Below are 19,686 nucleotides of genomic sequence, written 5' to 3' on the forward strand. Positions count from 1 at the left end.
ACTTCTTCCAGAATTATGGCAAAGCAGAAACTAATTTGCGAACCCTTTGCTGTCACTGCGCCCGCGCTTTGGGCAAAGCCGCCGCACCACCGGTTTCCCCTCGCAAACGCCGCGAAGCCGCCCCCAGCCACGCTCCTCCGCGGTGGCAGCCGCTCAGACGACAGCGGGTCCCCTCGTTGGGGAACGGGCCAGCTCCTGGCGCGGTGACACTGCCCGCGCAGACCCCAGCACGTCCCCTTAATCGCCGCCTCCCACGTCGAAATCCAGGGGATTATAACACTTCATCTTCTCACTGGCTGTTGGCAAGACAAGCAAAGCAATTAGGCTGTTATGGCAATTTTATGGTGCTTAATAAAATTCATTAGCGGCCTATTAATTAAATTTTGTCATTAATATTATTATTATTATTATTATCTTTTCTTCTAATTCCTTCTCTGCTCAGGCTCTATTTGCTGGTCTTTTCTGTTGTGGGTTTTTTGGTTTTTTTGGGGTTTTTTTTTTTTTTTCCTCTTCTTGCTTTGCCTTTCTTGTTTGCTTCCCGAGACAGACACAGCCCAACTTTGCGCTCCAGCCATATGGAGGCCCCGGAGGGGGAGAGCTGGCTTTCCCGGCTCAGCTTTGCTATTCAGGATGAGCCCGGAGCAACAAAGCTGTGCTCCGACGGAGCCCCGCGACGGCCGAAAAAGCAGCACTGGTCCGGACAGGGGACACAGCCCCGGCCGGGCACGCGCAGGCTTTGCCAGGGGAAGCCTTTGCATAAATTGGTGGTTTAGGTCAAGTTCTCTTTTTTCAGAGACCTGGGATGTCTCTTTGTTGTTGTTTTGTTTTGGTTTTTTTTTTTTTAAACAGAGGATGCAGATAAAGCCTGGTGATGTGGAACCTTCCCGAAGAGATGATTTTTGGAGGATATCATCCTTCAGAGGTTAGGAACCAGAGCACTTGTTCTTTGTGGACACCAGCCAGGGTTTGGGGTTTTTTTTTTTTGTTGTTTGCTTATTTGTTTTTTAACTCCACATTGGGAATAATCTCCGAGAGACAGTTTCATAATATTTTACATTAATTTAAGACCGAAGTGTATTTTATTTGTACATTTGCCAGGATTTTGAAGTCTCCCTCCCAGGCTCCTGTCCTCTTTTAAAATGTCTCCGGAGACTCCTTTGATGCTCCTAGCATGAGAGATCCCACCACCCCACAACGCAAGAGATTGTCTGAATTGGAAACTTTCCCAGAACAAGTTTGCCGGTTAAAGGGCTCTATTTGTGATGAAATATAGCTCAGTCCACAGGGTCTTACCTTCAGTACTCTCAAACCGTTGTCTCAGACAGCGTTAACCAGTACTGCGCTTGACGTGCTCCTCTCTCCTTAAGAGACGCCAAAAGACTTTGTTATTGTCAATAAAATTCCTACTGGGGCTCGGTGCGGCTTTGCCTGGTTTGCCCTAGGTTTTGACTGAGTTTTACAGCCCCATATTTAAGACCAGACGGCACCACGGATGGTGCCACGGACATACCCTGCACGAACACGAACCGCACACCCGGGGACACGCTGCGCGGCTCGGGGTCCTGCCCTGCGCCGGACAGGAGAGGACGCAAACCAGAAGGTAAGCAGCAGCATCGCAGTTACACCGCCAGTAAAAATACACGGGCACGGAGTTACACCACCGCTTCTTCTCTGTCGCGCTGTACCACCAGTGAAAGCAATACCCCTTCTCCCTGGAGCCCGGGGTCACCGCTGTGCCCAGACCAGTGCTCCCAGTGCCCCCCAGCGTGGGGGGCAGCAGCCAGCCTCACCTCTCCAGCTGTGGTATATGGGGTGCTGGGCGTAATGGGGTGAACTGGTGGTTCTGGGGCGCGGGGCTCGGCAGCATCGCGCAGCGCCGGTGGAGCATTGCCATCTACAGCACTGCGAGCAGCACTGCACAGCGGCGGGCAGGACCCGATCCCTCCATGCGATGCCTTTACTCCATCCCTGGCCATGGGGAAAAAAAAAAAAAAATAAAAATAACGATTTTAAATCTGTTTGGTACAGGCGTGGGGATGGCGCGCACAAACTCTGAGTCAGGTCCTCAGCTGCACCTAACATTGTTTTGGTTGGGTTTTGAGCTTTAGAATTCGCTCCTTCCTCAGGGAAAACTTTCAACCACCTTGGAAGTTTGAACTTAGTTTTTATTTATTTGAAGCTAAATAATCAGATGGGTTTGAATACTTCACGCAGACCTGTTGCCACTGCACAGTGGCACTTGCTATAAATTCAGACCATATCCCTCAGCACTGGTTTCTATTGAATGAGATAATCCATTTGGTTTGCTGCTTGCTGAAGCGCTGCGCAGAGCAGTGTAGAAACCTGCTGGGATTTTCCCCAGGCTGTGGGAACCTCCAGACTAACTTTCCCGCAAGCCCTTACCATCAAATAAGCCAATTTTAAGTTTGTTTTGGAAGCATATTCCCGGGATCTGAGGCGCTACATGTCACCTGTGCTGCAGCCATCATGTTGCTGAAGCCGATGAACTCAAAGTGACCTGATATTGTAGCAGGGAAAAAGCAAAAATTCAAACATTAAAACATAGCAGTTGGCACAATCATGTTAAAAAACAACATTTGGACTCTATTATATTATAATTCAGTATTGTTGTTGGTAACGTTTGATAAATTGCTGTTATATGTCATTTTATGGGAGAGTTGAGGGACCGCGAGGCTGTTACAGCATTAAAGCACCTAACTGTTGCTGCTTATCAACAAAGTCATCCTTTCGACTGAAGTCATTCTAATATGGCACATTGTTCACTCGAAAAATCATTTCTCTTTGCAAGTGATGACCTTTCTTTTCTATTAAGGTCTTCATTGTTTCTAACTTACTTTCTTCAAGATTAAAGCTTTGTTGAACTTAAATAAGAGACAAAACCTGCCCAAAGGTTACTGCCTTCGCATTTGGCTCAGTTAGGTGACCGATAACAGTTCTACCTATCGCTCACACACATTAGGGCTTTACTACTCTACGTTACTTGAGAAATAAAATTTCAGGAGCCCAAACCGAGACGTGCGTTACGCTAGCTTTCCCCTGTGCTGGCGCAGTCGATCGGCAGCCAAACGCGCCGGGAAGTTCATCGAAGGGAAGACCTGGCCGGCCACTGGCAACGCGTCCCGGGGACAGCCCGGTGCCACCCCCCGGACACCCTGCGCCGGGGACCATGCGAGCCAGGCTTACCTGAAGGGAATGCCCCAGCCGCAGTCGCCTTCATCCGTCATTTTGCAATACCGAATGGCACCGGAGGTAGTAATACAATAAGCCTTCACTGTTATAGCAGAAAAATTAAATTTGCCATTATTATGCCTTCACACAAATCCTCGTGGAAGAGTTAGCTTCTATTTGCATTAAGCAACTGTATTTCTTATTGCATTGGTTAATACCAATGTCTTTAGAGGTCATCAAACTCAACAGTTAAAAAAATTAATCTGAGAATTCACAGCAGTTAAATACAGCTAAATAATTAATGATGAGGAAATTGAACTTCCCATCGAGATTGGATTAGGAACCAATGTGGGACACCACTGCTGTAGAGCATGTTTCCCTGGGGAACCTCCCAGCAAAAATCAGCCTCTTTATTGCTTTCCATATCACTAATAAAATATGAAAGCAGAGAATACAATAATATTTTCATATCATATTAATGACCTTCAGAATGCAATCAGAGTAGCAGCTCTCGCTGAGCAATTTGCTAACATAATATAAAATTGTTAATATGATGTGAAGGTCACTAAGACAGTATAAAAATTAGTGTAATGACAGCAACTAACCTAGGCCTTTCAGCAACAAGAACAATTAACTCTCAACTTCATTTTTGCAACCCGTACCTCTGATGCCTGTGTCAGGCACAATATCAGCCACGCGGTGTCGTTAGGCTCGAAGGGCTTCACCTCTGCCTGATTTGTGCTCCCGTTAACTTTGCTGGCTCAAACGTGGTGTAGGAAGAGGCACCTCACCCTGGACGTCTGCTAACTCAGCGTCAGGGGGGGCAAGACAAAAATGAAGGAGCAAATGCCAAAGTTGAGATGACAATTTAGAAGGCAAAACAGAATAAAAGCAAAAGGAAAGAAGGAATCCAAAGAAAGGCAGAAAAGCACCTTCAGAGCTAGTTCGAAATCCCACCAAGCTGGGAAGTGGGGCACGGGCTGACACGCAAGTGTAGAAATCACGGAGCTTTGGGAACCGTGCGGTTTGGTCTAGCATGGCGAGGTGCTGCTAGATCCCAGGCAAGTTCTTCACAGGCTTTTAGCTCACGTTTCTCCTTCTGCAAAACTGGAAAAATACTTCTAAGAGGTCCTGCCGGGCTGCAAAGGTGCCTTGAGCTCCTTGGAGGGACATCTCTGTAGTAATGTAAAGCAGCTTTCTAAAGGAGGAGGTGGACATGTCTAAAATACTCATTATTGAGAAAAGCTTTGATTCAAGGGGATTTATGGTAAATAAAAGAACAATAGTATTTTTAATGGAGCCATGTATTTAAAAATGAAAATATTTCAAAGTTATATTAATAATTTTCCTCCTGAGTAAAACCGACTTGTTTAGAATCTAGTTTTGGTAGTTTAAACATAAGAATGTGGAAAAAAAGTTCTGATCAACTTTAAAATAAAGGATTTTTAATTAAAAAAAAAAAACAAAAACCAAAAACCAAACCACTTCACTTTTAAAGCCCCACTCTGAAGTAGGATAACTTTGCTTTTCACCATGTAAGCGACGTTGCTGAAGTACTACAGAGCGTGGAGAGCAGTGAGCATCTTAAAATCATTCTTCTAAGGTCTTCTTAAGAAATGGATCTAGTTAGAAGAGAAACTCTGCCCTTGATCCACTGTGTAACCTTTAAGACTAAGGCCTCTTTTTTCAAGTCTGCCCGTTTGGCCTCACGTGAAAGGCCACCAGTGCAGGAGCACAAACTCCAGGCGACTTTCTGATATTTCAACATTAACATCTAGGCTTTCACTGCCACCACCGGTGAAACAGAGATAGCCGTACCCCAGAGGAATGGCTGGAGAGGGTCAGACTGACATCCCACTAAGACCCTAAATATTACTTTGTGGGCCCGGGGAGGAACACAGGAGAGAGATGATCACACGAGGTTTCTCCCACATTGGACTCCTCTTCCAGACCCTCCAAAACTCCTCTCCTCCCTGGAGCTCACCTAAATTTCAGCATACACAATATCCTACGGTAAGGCCATCTCCAGTTTAACAACTTGTTTCGTGACAAGTCATCTCATTTTATTAACTTTGGACTTTCTGGTTTCATTTGATGCCTCTCATGGCACTGACTCTATGAGGGACCCTGTAAAAAATATTTGGAAAAAAATCACAGCACTTCAGAGTTATTCTTTCCTCAATTAGAGTTTTGCCTAATGATACCAACATCACCATAACAAAGTGAGGATCTGATTCAAATCGATGGAGAAGGCTCTGTGAAATCTCTTCTGAACAGCAGGAACAGGTCAGACCATATTTCCATAAAAAGAGCTTTTATACAGGTACTTTAGTACTCTAAATTGCAAATGTAGTGGGGAAAAGCATGTGGGAAGTCATTCTTCAGCTACACAGTGTGCAAGAGGGGTATATCCTCCTGGAGACTCATTTTACTGTCTGAGTCAAAGCCCCTTTATATGTATTTTATACAGGAATTGATTGGTATTTAATTAACCTACACTTTATGCCATAGTCAATCTTTAATTAAATGCATCCTTAAGCATAGAATTTAGAGCATTACCAGAATGACTTTAAGTGCAGAAAGCGTTTTTATGTTTTCCTCATAAACGAGAAACAAGGAACGAAGTAAATAGCTGCTCGAAAGAAGGAGTCTCCTCAGTCGAACGCAAAACCGTTTGCAGGGAACCATCCACCTACAGAAGGAGACATCCGAACATTTCCTGTTCGGTATGGGGATTTATGGAGGGTGAACCTAAAGCAGTAGCAACGCTTTGAAGGAAGGAGAGACTCTTCAGCTCCCATGAGCTCTTTGAAGCCTCAAAACCTTGTGCAGACTTTGAAAAAAAAACTCCAGAAAAAAAGGGGGAAAAAAGGTATTATGAAAAACTTTCTAATGTAAACTGCAGTGCTTAGTTTTAATATCTTAAGTAGCTAAATATTGTTTAAATAAGAATACCTAGCAATGAAAAGACCATCTTAATTATTTTATGATTTGCAACAAAAGCCTCTTCCCATGCAAGCCTGCATCTGCTTTCTCTGCAAAATTCTGAGCCGCCTTATACAAAAATGCTGAACACGACAAAGTTTAGAGTCAACCTATTTTCCATCACCTTGCAGTACTCATCCTCCTCTGTTTACCTTAACTTTACTCCCTAAATACATGCAAGCATAATATTTGCTACAAACGTAAACATGCAACTACTTGTCCATACGTTTACCTTCCTGACCATCAGTCTGTCCCTCGCTGTGGCTTAGCTCCGTCTCTCAGCGGCAGCGCTGTGCCGAAGCTCAGAGTTGACCCTCCGGTCCCATCACGTCTTGCTCAGAGCGTCATGCTGAGCACCCACACCGCAGGCATGAGAAAGCAGCTCAGCTCTGCAAAGCTGGAGAACATCACGTGCTGTAGGGGACAGGCACGTGCAGGGACCTTTAGGTGGTATCTGCTCTGCATCTCCTTGGCAAGCTTGGGAGAAGACTTCTGCATACGATATAGTCTCCTCTTGTGACTGACTCCAGTTTCCTTTTAACGTTACAGCAGGATGACAGCCCGGATGCTTTCACTCTCTCTAAGATGCTATCAGGAGTAGCCGCAGCCTGGCAGCTCTCAGGATTGTATCACAAACCTCCTGTGATGGCTTGGTTCTCCAAAAGCTCCTATTCTCGCTGCGCTAGGAGGAATACCCTTCCCATTGAAGACCAGAAGACCCAGGTAGCCTGGGCTGGGAAGTCACCCTGCTCCCAACGGGGAAAGCCACCTCGTGCCAGAGCGGAGCCCGAGTCCCTTGGAGGAAGAGCTCCCACCTCCGTCCCCGCACATGGAGGAGGAGAGCGGAGCTGCCGGAGCTTCTTTGTCCCCTCGTCCTCCTTCCCTGCCCAAAATCTGATCTTTCCCTGCGAGAGCCTGTTGATTCCTATAGACGGACGTTCAGATGCTGATGGGCTCAGGTGTGTTTGTGCACAGACTTCCTACCTCCAATTCTTTTTAAACATAACCAATTCGTCTATTCTAATTAAAAAGATCCAAGTTTGTATCGCTGAATGCCCGCGACTGAGTATTTTCAGTTACCATCTGCGGGCTATCCGTGAATAACGAAGCGCGGCAGGCTGCTGCGAGGCTACGGAGGTGGGCAAATGCGGCGGGCAGGAGGCTGCGGAAGGAGCCCCTGCATCGGGGTCGGGGTCCCAACCCCAGCAGCCCCCGTAGCTGCTTCCCCGACCTGCAGGGGCCACGAATGCGGTCCCTTATGCTCAACCCTTCGTAGCTGAGGCACACGCATCCCAGAGCATCCCACCACCTGACCACGACAGGGCATGAGTTGTCTGGGGATTAAAGTGATGAAGATGATCTGGAAAACTCATTCTGCGTGTGAAAACAATGGTAATCAATTTTAATAAATTTTGAACAAGCGATCAAATGAGTGATTTACAGACTTGGGCAAGCAGACAGGGATGCAAACAGGATAAAAAAAAATACAGGAAAAGCCATTATTTAAATCTATGTTGTTAATAAAATTTACAGTTATTCAGATGCAGTCATTTTCCAAATCTCGTTTACTTTTCAGCATGAATGTTGCTCATTGCACTGTACAATGAAAATAAATGAGCTAATCTGCTCTGTGATGCAGCGACGGGGTCCAAGGTTTCAAGGATTACAATTTAAATATTTCTTCCCCTACAGCTTTAGTTTTGTGAGTATAATCACCTCTTACAATAAATTACATCTAAAGACAAATGTTTGCAACTATTGTCTGGGCTACATATGACCACCTGATTTAGGGAGTTTGACATGAGAAGAACGGTTGCCACTAGCACGTATGGATGTAAGTGGGTTTTTTGTGTGTCTGACCCGCATCAGTTGGGCCAAGCCCATCCGAAGTTGATGCTGTGAACACTTTGGTGGTGCAGCTGGGAGGGGAGAGAAGGGGGTTATGTACAGCAGGAGGCAGCTGGGAGGTTTTGGTCACATCCAGCTGGTCCCCAGCCCTTCGGGGAACCCAGCCAGGCCACTCATTCCCCGAGAGGCTCATCAGTTCAGTGCATCACAGTGCTGCCACCAAAGAGAAGTGTTAGTTTTTTAAAGACCTTAAAAAAACAACCAAACAAAAACACAACCCCCCCACGAAAATGCAAAAAAACCCTAAAAAACCCAGTGCCACCCAACAGCTAGTCGTGAAGAATCATGGTACAAAAAATATATGATGGAAGAGACCTGTTACTGTGTCACAACCATCACTGGATCAGTCTTGGTAACTAGATGTATCTACGCTCAAAACGTCACTTCAAGATGAAGTATTCATTTTTTTTTTTAGTTTAAGAAAGTGTCAAAGAAAGCATGTATTTTTTTTTCCAATTTTTTTGCCCCATCTGAAGCATAAAATAACTTACCACCTTTAACACAAATAACTCATTCAGGCCCAAAGTTTTCCATCTCTGAGGCGAAGATGCAATAAAACCTGCCTGCAGAATGACGCAGCCGCTGGCGCAGGGCTCCCTGGTCAGCCGGTGCTCACGGGATCCGACATGAACCACAGCTCATATGGGTGTTAAAGCCCTTTTGCACTTAGAGAATATCTAGGCATTGGCTAGAGCAGATCTTCAAAAAGCCAGAAAAGTGAAGTACGATGTCATAAAAGCAATGCTTTCTCATTAAATGATGCGATGTTGCGTGTGCCAATTACACTGCTCTCGGTTTCAAGCCTGCTCACAGGATTGAAGTCTGTTGGCCAAGGAGCAACATCTATTATGTGATGGAGATTCCAGAATAGTAAGTAACAGCAAGAAATAGCTTTCCTTAATATATTAAGAGTGCTTAGAGTTCGAAGTTTTTACTTAGGAAATTAAAATTCACTTTTTATACCAGGTAAAATAAGAAGAGAGGTACGTTCACATGCTGTGCTTATGCTTTCAAGAAATAATCTACAATAGAAAGTAAACAATTTATAGTTATACACAGCAGTGTTACTATCCCTCCCTTACCAAAGGAGGGGAATGGAGACTTCCTTCCCTATTTCTTATTAAAGGCCAAGACAAAGCTAATGGGCTTAGCCAGGTTCAAAGAAGATTTCCAATATGTTCTTAACTTATAGAAGGAAACGTGAAAAAGTTTCAGGAGAAATCAGATTTGCTTTCTTCCATCTGAGGCTGTGTGTGTATATGTTAGGACTGTTTCATCAAACTGAAGTATGAGAAAGTTTTCAGTATAAACCTATTTAAAAAAAACCCAACCAACCATAAGGCTTTTGAGCCCAAGAGCTAAGTTAAAATCCACTTCTCCGCCCCCACCAAATGTGTTGAAGAAATTTATTAAACTTTCCAAGAAGATGAAATCCTGGATGAAGAAGCAATGGAAGATAAAAGCACAAAGAAGGAACCAGACTTCTCAGATGCAGGCAGCAATTGCCCTCCCACGGCCAAGAGTGATTCTTCTGAAGAGCTAACCACGTGACAGAGAACAACAGAAAAAAAAAAAATCATGTAATACATTAAAACTAACTTATGATAGTCTGAAAAAACATGTAAGAAAAAGAAAGAATCATAACTTTCTTGGAAACCAGACCACTACTGTTGCAAAGCTCCCTGCGAAATCAGTAACAGTTTGGACCATGCAAGAGAGAATACGTTCTGCATACACATTTTATAAAATCATCTGAATATAGTACCACCTCCCTTCTCCATTTCATTAAACCCTCTGTTTTTTACAATTACCAGATACACAACAAATCCCAGCAACCTCTCCCACTGGGCTGCAATACCTTGGGTAACTCACTCAAAATCAACACAGTTAAAGCAGAAGCCATTGAGTTTACTTTGGCAGCAATGTTGGTGGTTTGTATAAGCTGGGGCTTTTTCCACAGCAATGACTTGAGCTTTTAATTTTGGATTTCTCTGGAGCTTTTAAATCTGTTCTCTGCAATGCTGCATTAAAATTTCTCTAATAAATAACATTTATAATATGTCTCTTAAATTGAGAGATATTTGATAAAATGGAAGTCAATACATGATGGTAAGAGAAACACAGAAGTTTCCTCATTTGGAACTGTTGCTCTTTTCTAGACCTAGATTCAATTTGGGGGGAGTCACCACCAAAGTCCCTGGTCAAGACCAACCTCCTCTTTCCAAAACCAATTGGAAAAAAAAGACATTGGCAAGACATCGTCCCTTTTCCACTAACGAACCGGTAAGCAGCTGACACAGACCTTGTGTACTTGTGTAGAGGAAAGGTATTTTTGTTGGTTTGTTTTGTTTTCTTCTAAAGCTGATCATAACCTGCATTGCATTAGAGAGCAGCCAATGAAAAGACTTTAAGTAAAACATAAGCAAAGTTTTAAAATTACAGATCAAGCTTCTCCTCCACAATGGAGAAGGCAATCTCTTCAGAAAAAGCCCTCTCCATTCACATCTCTCAAATAACCACTGAAAACTCAGCTTGGAAAATCACTAATGGAAGTCCAGGTCTTCTGCTCTAGTCTAAGAAAAAACAAAGATGCATTTTCAGGTCTATAACACAACAGTATGTGCAAGAAAACATATTTCAATGTAAATATATAGAAATAACTCTTTTCTTTTCCTGTAATGTACTTGACATTGAACATGTACATGGTTCTAAACACAAATGTATCAACCAATCAAAAATTCTATTTAGCTGTTAAAAGAAAAGAGAAAGGGGCAGACAAAATTGTACTGGAAATTCTGAAGATGTTTGCAAAAGGTCACCAGATGTGGTAAAGGAGTCAGGGGAGGAGGGATGGCATAGCCGACTGCCTGTAGACCCATTTCCCACCTCCCTGGCCTTGAGCTGGAGGAGGATGGCCATTCCCACCACATCCAGCGTAGAGACTCAGGGTGCTGCTGAAATTGTCTCCCTACCAACAGGCAACTGAGTTTTTGATCCATGAGTCTCATTGGGCTCATCATCATCTCAGACATATTTAGAGTCTGTGCTTTTGTCATTGTAGTAAACATTTTGCAACTGTCAAATAGCTGATCACTAACGGTGAAAAGAGACCCATTAAATTGTCTTGAGGCGCATATCTCAGCAGTCACCATCCTCTTTAAATGAAAATAGTGTACTAAGTACCTCCTGGATACTATTGTGGTCCCATAATACGCACTCATTTCTGGATATGCTTTGCAATTTTCTTTGTATGACAGAAGGAAAATAATCGCTTGAATTTTAAACTCACAATGGCTCAAGTTTCAATACCTTATTACACCCCATAATAGACTTTTTTTTTTCCCCCCAAAAAATCAAAGATCTTTCTGGGTGACAAAATAGAAGACCAGGAAGCAAAAGTGGGAGTCCTGAAAAATGCCAGTAAGAGCAATACTGCACAAAAACATTTGGCGCACATTGGTGGGATGTTCTTTGCTAGTGAAGAAATACAACTTGCCGAGTGCAATAGGCTCACAGGCTGAGCAGCAACAGCAAGAACATCAACTTTGCCCTGCTCCGTTTCACTGCTGCTCTCTCCCAGAAAAACCACCCACTGCAAAATTCTGCTCAGACACCATTTAATTCAAAGAATCTGAATAAATGGAATGATCTGCCTTTGTGAAGGATTTTGTCACGCTATGGGTATCAAACGCTAACCATATATGATTTTGTACAAGGTACGTAAGATTTGCATACAACCCTTGACAAACAGTGCAGGTAACCAGCAGGTAATCTCATCCAGCTTGATAGTTGTTGGGAAGACGCGGTTCCTACCTGCGTGGATTAGAGGTACTTGACTAACAGAAGCTCTAATTTCTGCTCAGCATGTGGACAAAAGCCTGGTAAGGCAAAATATCAAAAGAAGTAAGATAAAGATTTTGAAAGAAGATAGGTTGAGAGGAACTCGCCAAGACAAGCCTCGCTGGCGTTGAAATCTTCCCTCCCAGGTGGCTGCTCTCAGGGACGAGTCGCCCGTGACCCTCAGTGGGTTTCCATAGACAATACCCACTTCAGGGTGTTCAGTATTCTAGTCTACGAATAACACTAGTCTTACTAAAATTTTCAGAAAATATTATTTTCCTTTACTCCTATGATTTGCATGCAAGGAAGCAGAAGCTGCTCAATTTTTTCCACCTACTATTAACTTCAACCCACTAGCGTATGCTAAGGGGAAGATTGCTTTTTCCTCATAACTTTCCTCAACACTTCTTGTTCACCTAAGCACTGAGACAATGTCCTCTGTAGCTGCTTCTTCCAGGGACAAGCAAATCCAACCAGTCTCTCATCTCTTCACATCTGTGCTGGTTTTGGCTGGGATAGAGTTAATTTTCTTCATAGCTCTTAATTTTCCTCTGAATGCTGCCTTATGTAGAGGTCGAGAGTCACCGCACAGGTTTTGAGTCATTATTTGCCAACTTACTAATATCGATGTGATGATTTAGGAGGAATTAACATTATGGATCATTTACATGAGTAAAGATGTTCTTGCCTACAAGCCTACAAACCCAAACAAGGCAATTTCTAACTAGGCCAAGTCATTTCTGGAAAAAAAAAAAAAAAAAAAATCATCACAATCTCACACAGAAGAGAACCTCCTCTATATGGCAGTGTATTTCCTCCATTTTCATACAGATTTTCTTAAAAAGACATTTCTCAGACATCCCATGGGCAACTGTTCAACGCTTTCCCTAGCTGCAGCCTCGCATACAAATCAAATCAGTCCCAGCGCACAGTACGCCTGAGCAGACCTGCTTGGTATGCCTGACAGCAGCGGGATTTTAGCAGCACACCGGGACTAGTATGAACCCAACTAAAGCCCACCTCTCCTTCATTTCTATCAATAAACCACAAATTAATTGGTAGAAACTTAAAGACTGGCATGAGGTCATGATCAAGCAAGATACCTATCTTCTTACATCATCCGTTGTCCGTATTGATGTAATATGGATAAATGAACTTCGTAGGTTAATCTTGTCATATTAATGAAATACTATATTATGGAAGAACTTATTTTAATGCAGTTTTGACTTTAAATTGCTCCACTGCTCGTGAAAGATTCACATCCCCTAATTCACAGCACTTAAATAGCTGCGACGCGACGTGCGGCATTCCCACGGCAAATGGCAGATGCAGAAACCGGAGAGGATCCCTGGCAGGATTCCCACTCTCCTTATGATGTCATCTGCCGTGGCAACTGCGTGATGTAAACAAGGCGGATGTCGTCCACGGGAGGAGAGGCAGTGCTCGCAGACACTGAGTGAGCGAGTGGGGAAACGTGCCCGACCGGGAAGAATGTAGTAATGTAGTAGTGTTGAAAACAACTTACGATGTGTGATTTTGAGATGTTGTCCTGCTTTACAAAAAAAAAGGAGGTTCGGTGGGAAATAGTTTTGGACAAAACAGTAATTATTGAGTACTGCAAATGACAAGCAGGAAGCTTGTTTACTGGAAATACATGCTACACACTAATGTTAGCCCACAGTTCAATCTATGGTAACACCATTTTTTTTAAAACGTGTCAAGAGTGGGGGAAAGAAAGGGCGATAAGCAAAAAGGGGTAATTCCCAGCTCGAGTAACTATCTCTGCAGGAGGAAGAGTCACCAGGTTTTGACTAGTCTAGGATCACAAGTTATCAGAAGTAAACTAAGAGATACTTACATTTTGCACCAATCCCAGAGTTTCATCTAACCAAGAACAAGCGACGATGCACATCGGCCAAGATCCCGTCTCCATTAGGGGAGAAATGCCTTTGGAACTGGTGGCCACATGTTTTGGTTGAGTTGGGACCTGGGGATTTTTCTCTGCAGACTAGTGCATACCACTCCCCAAATGGAAGGCCACCAAACCAACTTCTCGTATAGAGAATTTTTCACACTCTTTTTGTCCCAGTATTAAAAGTATATTTGTGTTGCTTCTAGAAAACTAATTATATGCAGAGCTCGCCTGACCTGAATTAAAAAAAAAGGTCCATTGACTATTTTCCTTATAATATCCCAAAAGCTCAGACACCCCAGCTGACTTCCATATTTTATTTCAAAGGGAAAAAGAAACCTATGTGTCCTGGCAGATCTGCACTAAAATCTAGCCTCATTGTAGCTCCATATTGAGGATTTTTTCCTAGGAAAGCATCTCAAGTACAACCGTTTCTTTTCAAAGCGTTGACAAACATTTCTATGGCTCCTGACTTACAGTGGTGGAAGGTCACCAGCTCAGTTCACACTATTCGGGTCTCTTTTCCATAGACGAAAGGTCTCACTGAACAACTCAGTATGGAGACAATGATCCATGAAGAGACTCATGGCTTTCCTAGAAAATAAAGTCTGTCTAAATCATTTAAGCAGGATAACGCCTTCTTCCTTCGTGGAAAAAAGTGTCTTTCACAGCCTGTCTTATCTTTGTTATGAAAAAAAAAATGCCTTTCATTCAAGTTGCAGCACAATGATCTCGTCCTACCAGTACTAGACATTCCCTCTCTCTGAGCCCATGTCTCCTAGCATTGGGTCTCCAGCATGAATAATTGCTCCGCACAGGCCTGGCAATGGGCAGAGCGCAGGTTTTCTTGACATCTCTACAACAAAGTCAGACTTTACCCCGGCTGGCTCCGTTCCCTCGTGGCGGGCGGGCGAGCTCGACTCGGGAAACGGTGCGTCGCAAGGGCGGGCAGTCAGCGAGCCGAGACTCGCGGTCGTACGCGGTCCTGCAGGATCTGCCAGGATCCCTCTACCCATCAGTGCTGAAGCTCTGACACGGGACTTCAAAATTCCCTCGAGGTGCCCAGCGTCTGGGCAGCCGCTGCCCGACCTGCCGCCACCTCCGTATACTGGCAAAGACTTAGTGCGCACCGACCAGACTCGCTGGCTGTCACTCTCTCTGGGGCTGCATCCATCTCCTCTTCAATCCCTAAAATTCCCTCCTGTGTTCAGCTTTATGTCCCTCTTCCAAGATTAGCTAGAAAAAGAAGCCCTTTTTTTGACAGAGCCAATAAAAGGAGGATGAAAACAGTCAGTTAAAGGTAAAAAGTAATAGCAACAGCAACAAAATTTTACGTCAGTTGTAATGGAGTCACGTAATTCCTGATACACTTACAATATAACCCAGATAGAAAGGTTCACACTTCTAAAACATCAGGTAACATATCATCAAAGGAGGGCATGCAGGATCCTTGGTATTTAAAATCTTTAAACTGAAGAAAAGTTATATGTAAGTGTCAGCCTTAGTTCAACCAGAAACTCAGCACTTGCCATAGCAAACATTACGGAATTCAACATCACCTTTACAATCAGTCATCCCTCTGGCCTTAAAGCACATCATATGCGAGTACTACAGTGTCAAGACACTTACAAAAAAACCAAAAAAAAAGCAAACTTTTTCCCCGGTAAACCAGCAACCTACATGCCATCACAGCAAGCTTCAGGACAGTCTTTTTTTCAGGGCCAGATTGCAGCAAAACAAAAACTTTCTGCCTGCCTAAAACAAACCTCTCGGGTAAACGTCTGTCTCATGTTCTCAGTCTCTACAATATACTCAGTTATTTGCTTTGTTTTCATGATATTTAGGATTAAGTTATTACATTTCCACATATTTCCCCATAGGCATTTTCTTAAATAGCTTACACTGAAATAGTAATAATCCTTTGGATGGTCCAGCTGATTGTTCACCTTATTTCTTTTCACTAGGGTAGGTCTGTAAATTAGATCTCTCTTCTCCAAAGTTTTCTTGGTTGAATGGTTGCATTAATAAGAAAAGAAACAGAAATCAATTCAAGCATTCAAAAGGCTCTGAAGAAAAATAATTTTGAAGTAAAAAGAATTTCAGAAATTTCAGAGCCCAGAGAAAAAGAAAAAAAAAAAAAGTCTTTATCCTTTTTCTATAGATCCCAGCTTAAAAAATAAGGGAAAAAATATAGCAGGTTAAAGAAACTTGCCAAGAAATGCAAAATTTCACAGTTAGATATACTGATTTTCTAGTGTTTCTTTCCTGATGATGCCTTTTTATAATAGCTTTATCCTCTAAGTCATTACGAAATTTTGTTTGATGTTTTATTTTAAATTTGCCTTTCTAGTTTCATCCAGGTACTAAATTGCATACGGGTTTTTATCTTTGCATCTCAAATAATACTTCTCTCCCTGTGATGCTCACACCTTTGGAAAACAGTTAGCAAGAACACTTTTGTCAGACCTCTAGCCTTGCTCAGCGTTCACATTTCTGGTTCTCCAAGGTTTTGTGTCTTCTGCTCAGGAGAAACGGTGGCTGTAAGGTGTAAAACCAACCCCTGCTAAGAGGTAAATCCTTGTAGAAGAGATGCTGGGATATATATGCAGAAGTGTGCATTTTTGCCCACTCAAGAATGGAAAATTCGGAAAGAATTTGTTTTTTTATTGACCCTATTGATGAGCAGGACCTTCCTATAACAAGATCTGCAAGCAAACACTTTTGCTGAATAGTCTACAAAGTGTCAGTGGCAGCAAATCATCCTATTCTTAGCTCTGTATAATTTGTAAGGACATTTGAAGGCATTTGCTAGGGCATAAATCATTTACAGTACACAGTTGATTCATGTGAAATTTAAGTTAGTTCACTCTGAACTCCAAACAATTACCACTGCGGTGATTTTATAAAATGCCTCTTCCCCTGGGAAGAAAGCATCTAAATCAAGCTCGGTTTCAAGCCACAAAAATTAATGATAGATATTCTCATCTCAACGCGCAGGAAGCTGTGCACATAAATCCCCACGTCAAGATGAGGCTCATATAATTTTAAGCATTACACAAGCCCCAGATTCAAAATTTAAATTAAAAGCTCACCTAAACTAGGAAAACGTCTTTGTTCTTACAGCTAGTTTTTGCACTTAGATAAAAGCAAACATGTTAAAACAGTCAGAAAAATTATGGGCTTATAAAATCACGTATCCTTGATGTTGTACTATTCCAGGAAAAGTTTAGTAATGCCAATTTTAAATAGGGTAAACTGCTGTTCATCCAGCTAGCCGTGGTTCAGAGCAAGGCTGTATCCACTTCTGTATCACTGCCTTATCTGGAGGACATGGCAAACGGACTCATAGAAGAAAATTGCGTCAGAGAAAGCGATGATGCCACCAGCGTCGGCACCAGCGCAGGGGGATGGAGCAAGACGGGGCGATGGAGCACACAAGCCCTCAGCAGCAAGTTTCCCAAAACCAAGGTAAACCCGAAAGGCAAAGCAGGATGAACGTGGACGCACAGAGACCGACCTGTTCTCGGCTGAAGGAGGAGGAATCAAGTGTCTTCTCCCAGGTTACAGCTTTCTCCAGACCACAACCCACTAACACAGAGATCAACGGCACGACGCAAAGCCGCCTCAGCTCCGGACTGAGCTCAGCTGGGGCTGTACCCCGGGCGTTGCTATCACAGATTAAATGGAACAGGGTTTGCAGCAGGAGAGCATGACAGCTTAGCTGATATTTAGCCAAAAATGTAATTTTAAGTCAACAAAGTACGTTAAGGTTTGTTGTTTATTTACAACAGTATGCACGTATTACTGTTGTTAGCGTTCTGGTCGTTAGCGATACACGACTTGCTACATGTTTAGAGCACATTAAAAAATTTGTAGAACGAACAACTTTTTCCTGATTGACTTCAAAAGCTACAAAACAATTTTCATCATCCAAATATGTCTAGACCCGAGTGTCACGTGCAAGTTAAAACTTCTTCTTTCTATGCTTGTCTCTACCTTCTGTCTAATTTTCAGATACTGCAAATTTTCATTGAACACGACAGCCACGGATGAATTTTTCTCTGGCGTTTCCGAAGCCGTGCCGGCCAGGGACAAAGCCCCGTTCAAAGCCATCAGACTTACACGCCTGTAAAGTTACCGTGAGTATTTAAAAGGGTCACCCTGCTTCCCTGATTTAAAACCGAGCTCAAAACACGCGTGTCTCCCCGGACAGCGGCGAAGGGAGCAGGTCCTCGTGCCCGGCACGAACGGGAGAGGTTGTTGGCCAACGTGAGCCGCTTGGGGATGTTTAATAACAACAAATTATCTTCCGCAACCAGGATCATCCCGAGACCCCAGACGGTCAAACAGCCTCCGCCACGCCAGCGTTTCCATCCCAGGGGCTGCCTCGGTGGGGGCACGTCGGTGGCACGGGGTGGCCATCGGCACCGAGCCCGCGGCCGTCCCAGCCCCAGCTTGGCCAACATCACCCGCTGGTTTTCATCTTTGATCAAAAAAAGCCACCTCCCGCTCCGGCCACCCAGACGGCTGCTGCCACCACGTCCCTTCCCGCACCCGCTCGGGCTGCTGCAGAAGGAAATCCTTGGGGTTTTTTAGAAAAAAGGAGCAAACCGGGGCGCGTGCAGCGGGCATCCCCCCTGGCCGCCCCCTCCGGCTCCTTCGCTCCGGCCGCACAGCAAAACCCACGTGGGGAAAATCGTCGGCAACGCTCAAAAATCCCACCCCGGCTCCCCAGCGCAACCCCCGAGGGAAGCCAGGCAGCGACAGGAGCCGGCGTTCCACCTCCCTCTCTGGAAATCATCTCGCTGAAGGAAGGATTCGCCATCACGACCTTTCCCAGGTTAAACCAGAGTCGCCCACCCGGAGCCAGCATCCCCCCGAGAGCCGGGGCTCAGCCCCTGCCGGGGGCTGCCAGGAGGGACCCCCCCCGAAACACCGGGTGCCCACGGGGCCACGGGCAGCGCGCCCAGGTCTGCACCCTTGGTAAGGCGGCTTCTCTCCGGACGACGGGATTTGACCGAAAGGGTGAATTAAAACTTGTCTTTCTCCACGGGTGACCCTCACCGATGATGGTGGTACCCGGGTGGGAGGGGGCCCGGGCACCCACTGCGGTGCGTCCCCTGATCATCCTCCGCAGGGAGACGGCATCCAAGGGAGCCCCAAATGTCGGCACTGACCGAACGCTGCTCGTCCGCTCCTCCCCAGCATCGTCTTGCAGTAAAATGCCCCGTCTTGCTTATTTATACAGAGGACGGAGGAGCTGGTTTAATTGACAGATCTGCGGCTCCGGGGTTTGCCATGCCGCGGGTGGGTGCAGAGGGTGTCCCAGCATCGCGGGAGGGGGGGTCCGGCACCCAGAAGGCTTAATATTAAGAATATGACCTGTAAAGAACAGCTCGAAATCATGGACATGCACCCACCTCAGTGTTAATGGCATTAGAAAAGGTTGACATCTCTTGTTTTACAGCCTGGAGCCAAATGGGTCCACAAATTCCTGTAGAGCAAAACCTTCCCGGGCACCATCACCACCACCCCGAGGACGGCACGGCTCGAACCACGCAGCGGCTCTTCCCCAGTGCCGGGGAGAAGTTTCCCCAAAAGTATACTTCTGCTTCAAAGCTACTTTCTAGAGCTGCTTTTCAATATTAAAAGATTATGTTTTTGTCAGGAAAAAAACCCACCCAACCATAACTGTGTCCCAGCTGGAAAGAAGCATCACAACGAGGGTATTTCAGAGTTCAGTGGGAAGCTTGTTTGACTCAAGCCAAAACAAACGACAGACAGAGTCAGCCCCGATGTATGAGATATCCTATAGCACTGCTTTCCCAACAGCACCGCGAGGAAAGGATGCA

At 44.5% G+C, this 19,686-nt stretch overlaps 1 protein-coding gene across 2 annotated transcripts; it reads left to right on the top strand.

The window, feature by feature from the left end:
- Positions 1-679: 679 nt before the first annotated feature.
- Positions 680-17,943, top strand: LOC115333690. 2 transcript variants are annotated; one of them, XR_003920896.1, is made up of 2 exons: positions 680-1,600; positions 17,849-17,943. XR_003920896.1 is itself a non-coding variant. In XM_029997001.1 (2 exons), the coding sequence occupies exons 1-2, from the start codon at positions 1,493-1,495 to the stop codon at positions 7,276-7,278; spliced, it is 663 nt and encodes a 220-aa protein (XP_029852861.1). In that variant the 5' UTR covers positions 680-1,492; the 3' UTR covers positions 7,279-7,709. The 2 variants fall into 2 exon arrangements, 1 of the variants encoding a protein (XP_029852861.1); XM_029997001.1 differs by lacking the exon at positions 17,849-17,943 and adding an exon at positions 6,724-7,709.
- The last annotated feature ends 1,743 nt before the right edge of the window (positions 17,944-19,686 follow it).

This window comes from Aquila chrysaetos, chromosome 21 (genome assembly GCF_900496995.4).
Source record: "Aquila chrysaetos chrysaetos chromosome 21, bAquChr1.4, whole genome shotgun sequence".
Taxonomy (NCBI): domain Eukaryota; kingdom Metazoa; phylum Chordata; class Aves; order Accipitriformes; family Accipitridae; genus Aquila; species Aquila chrysaetos.

Bases quoted from the DNA above. Each gene is read 5' to 3' on its own strand.
- LOC115333690 (XM_029997001.1), top strand. From the start codon at position 1,493: ATGGTGCCACGGACATACCCTGCACGAACACGAACCGCACACCCGGGG. The intron at 1,601-6,723 runs GTAAGCAGCAGC...TTAACGTTACAG, and splicing joins GAGAGGACGCAAACCAGAAG to CAGGATGACAGCCCGGATGC.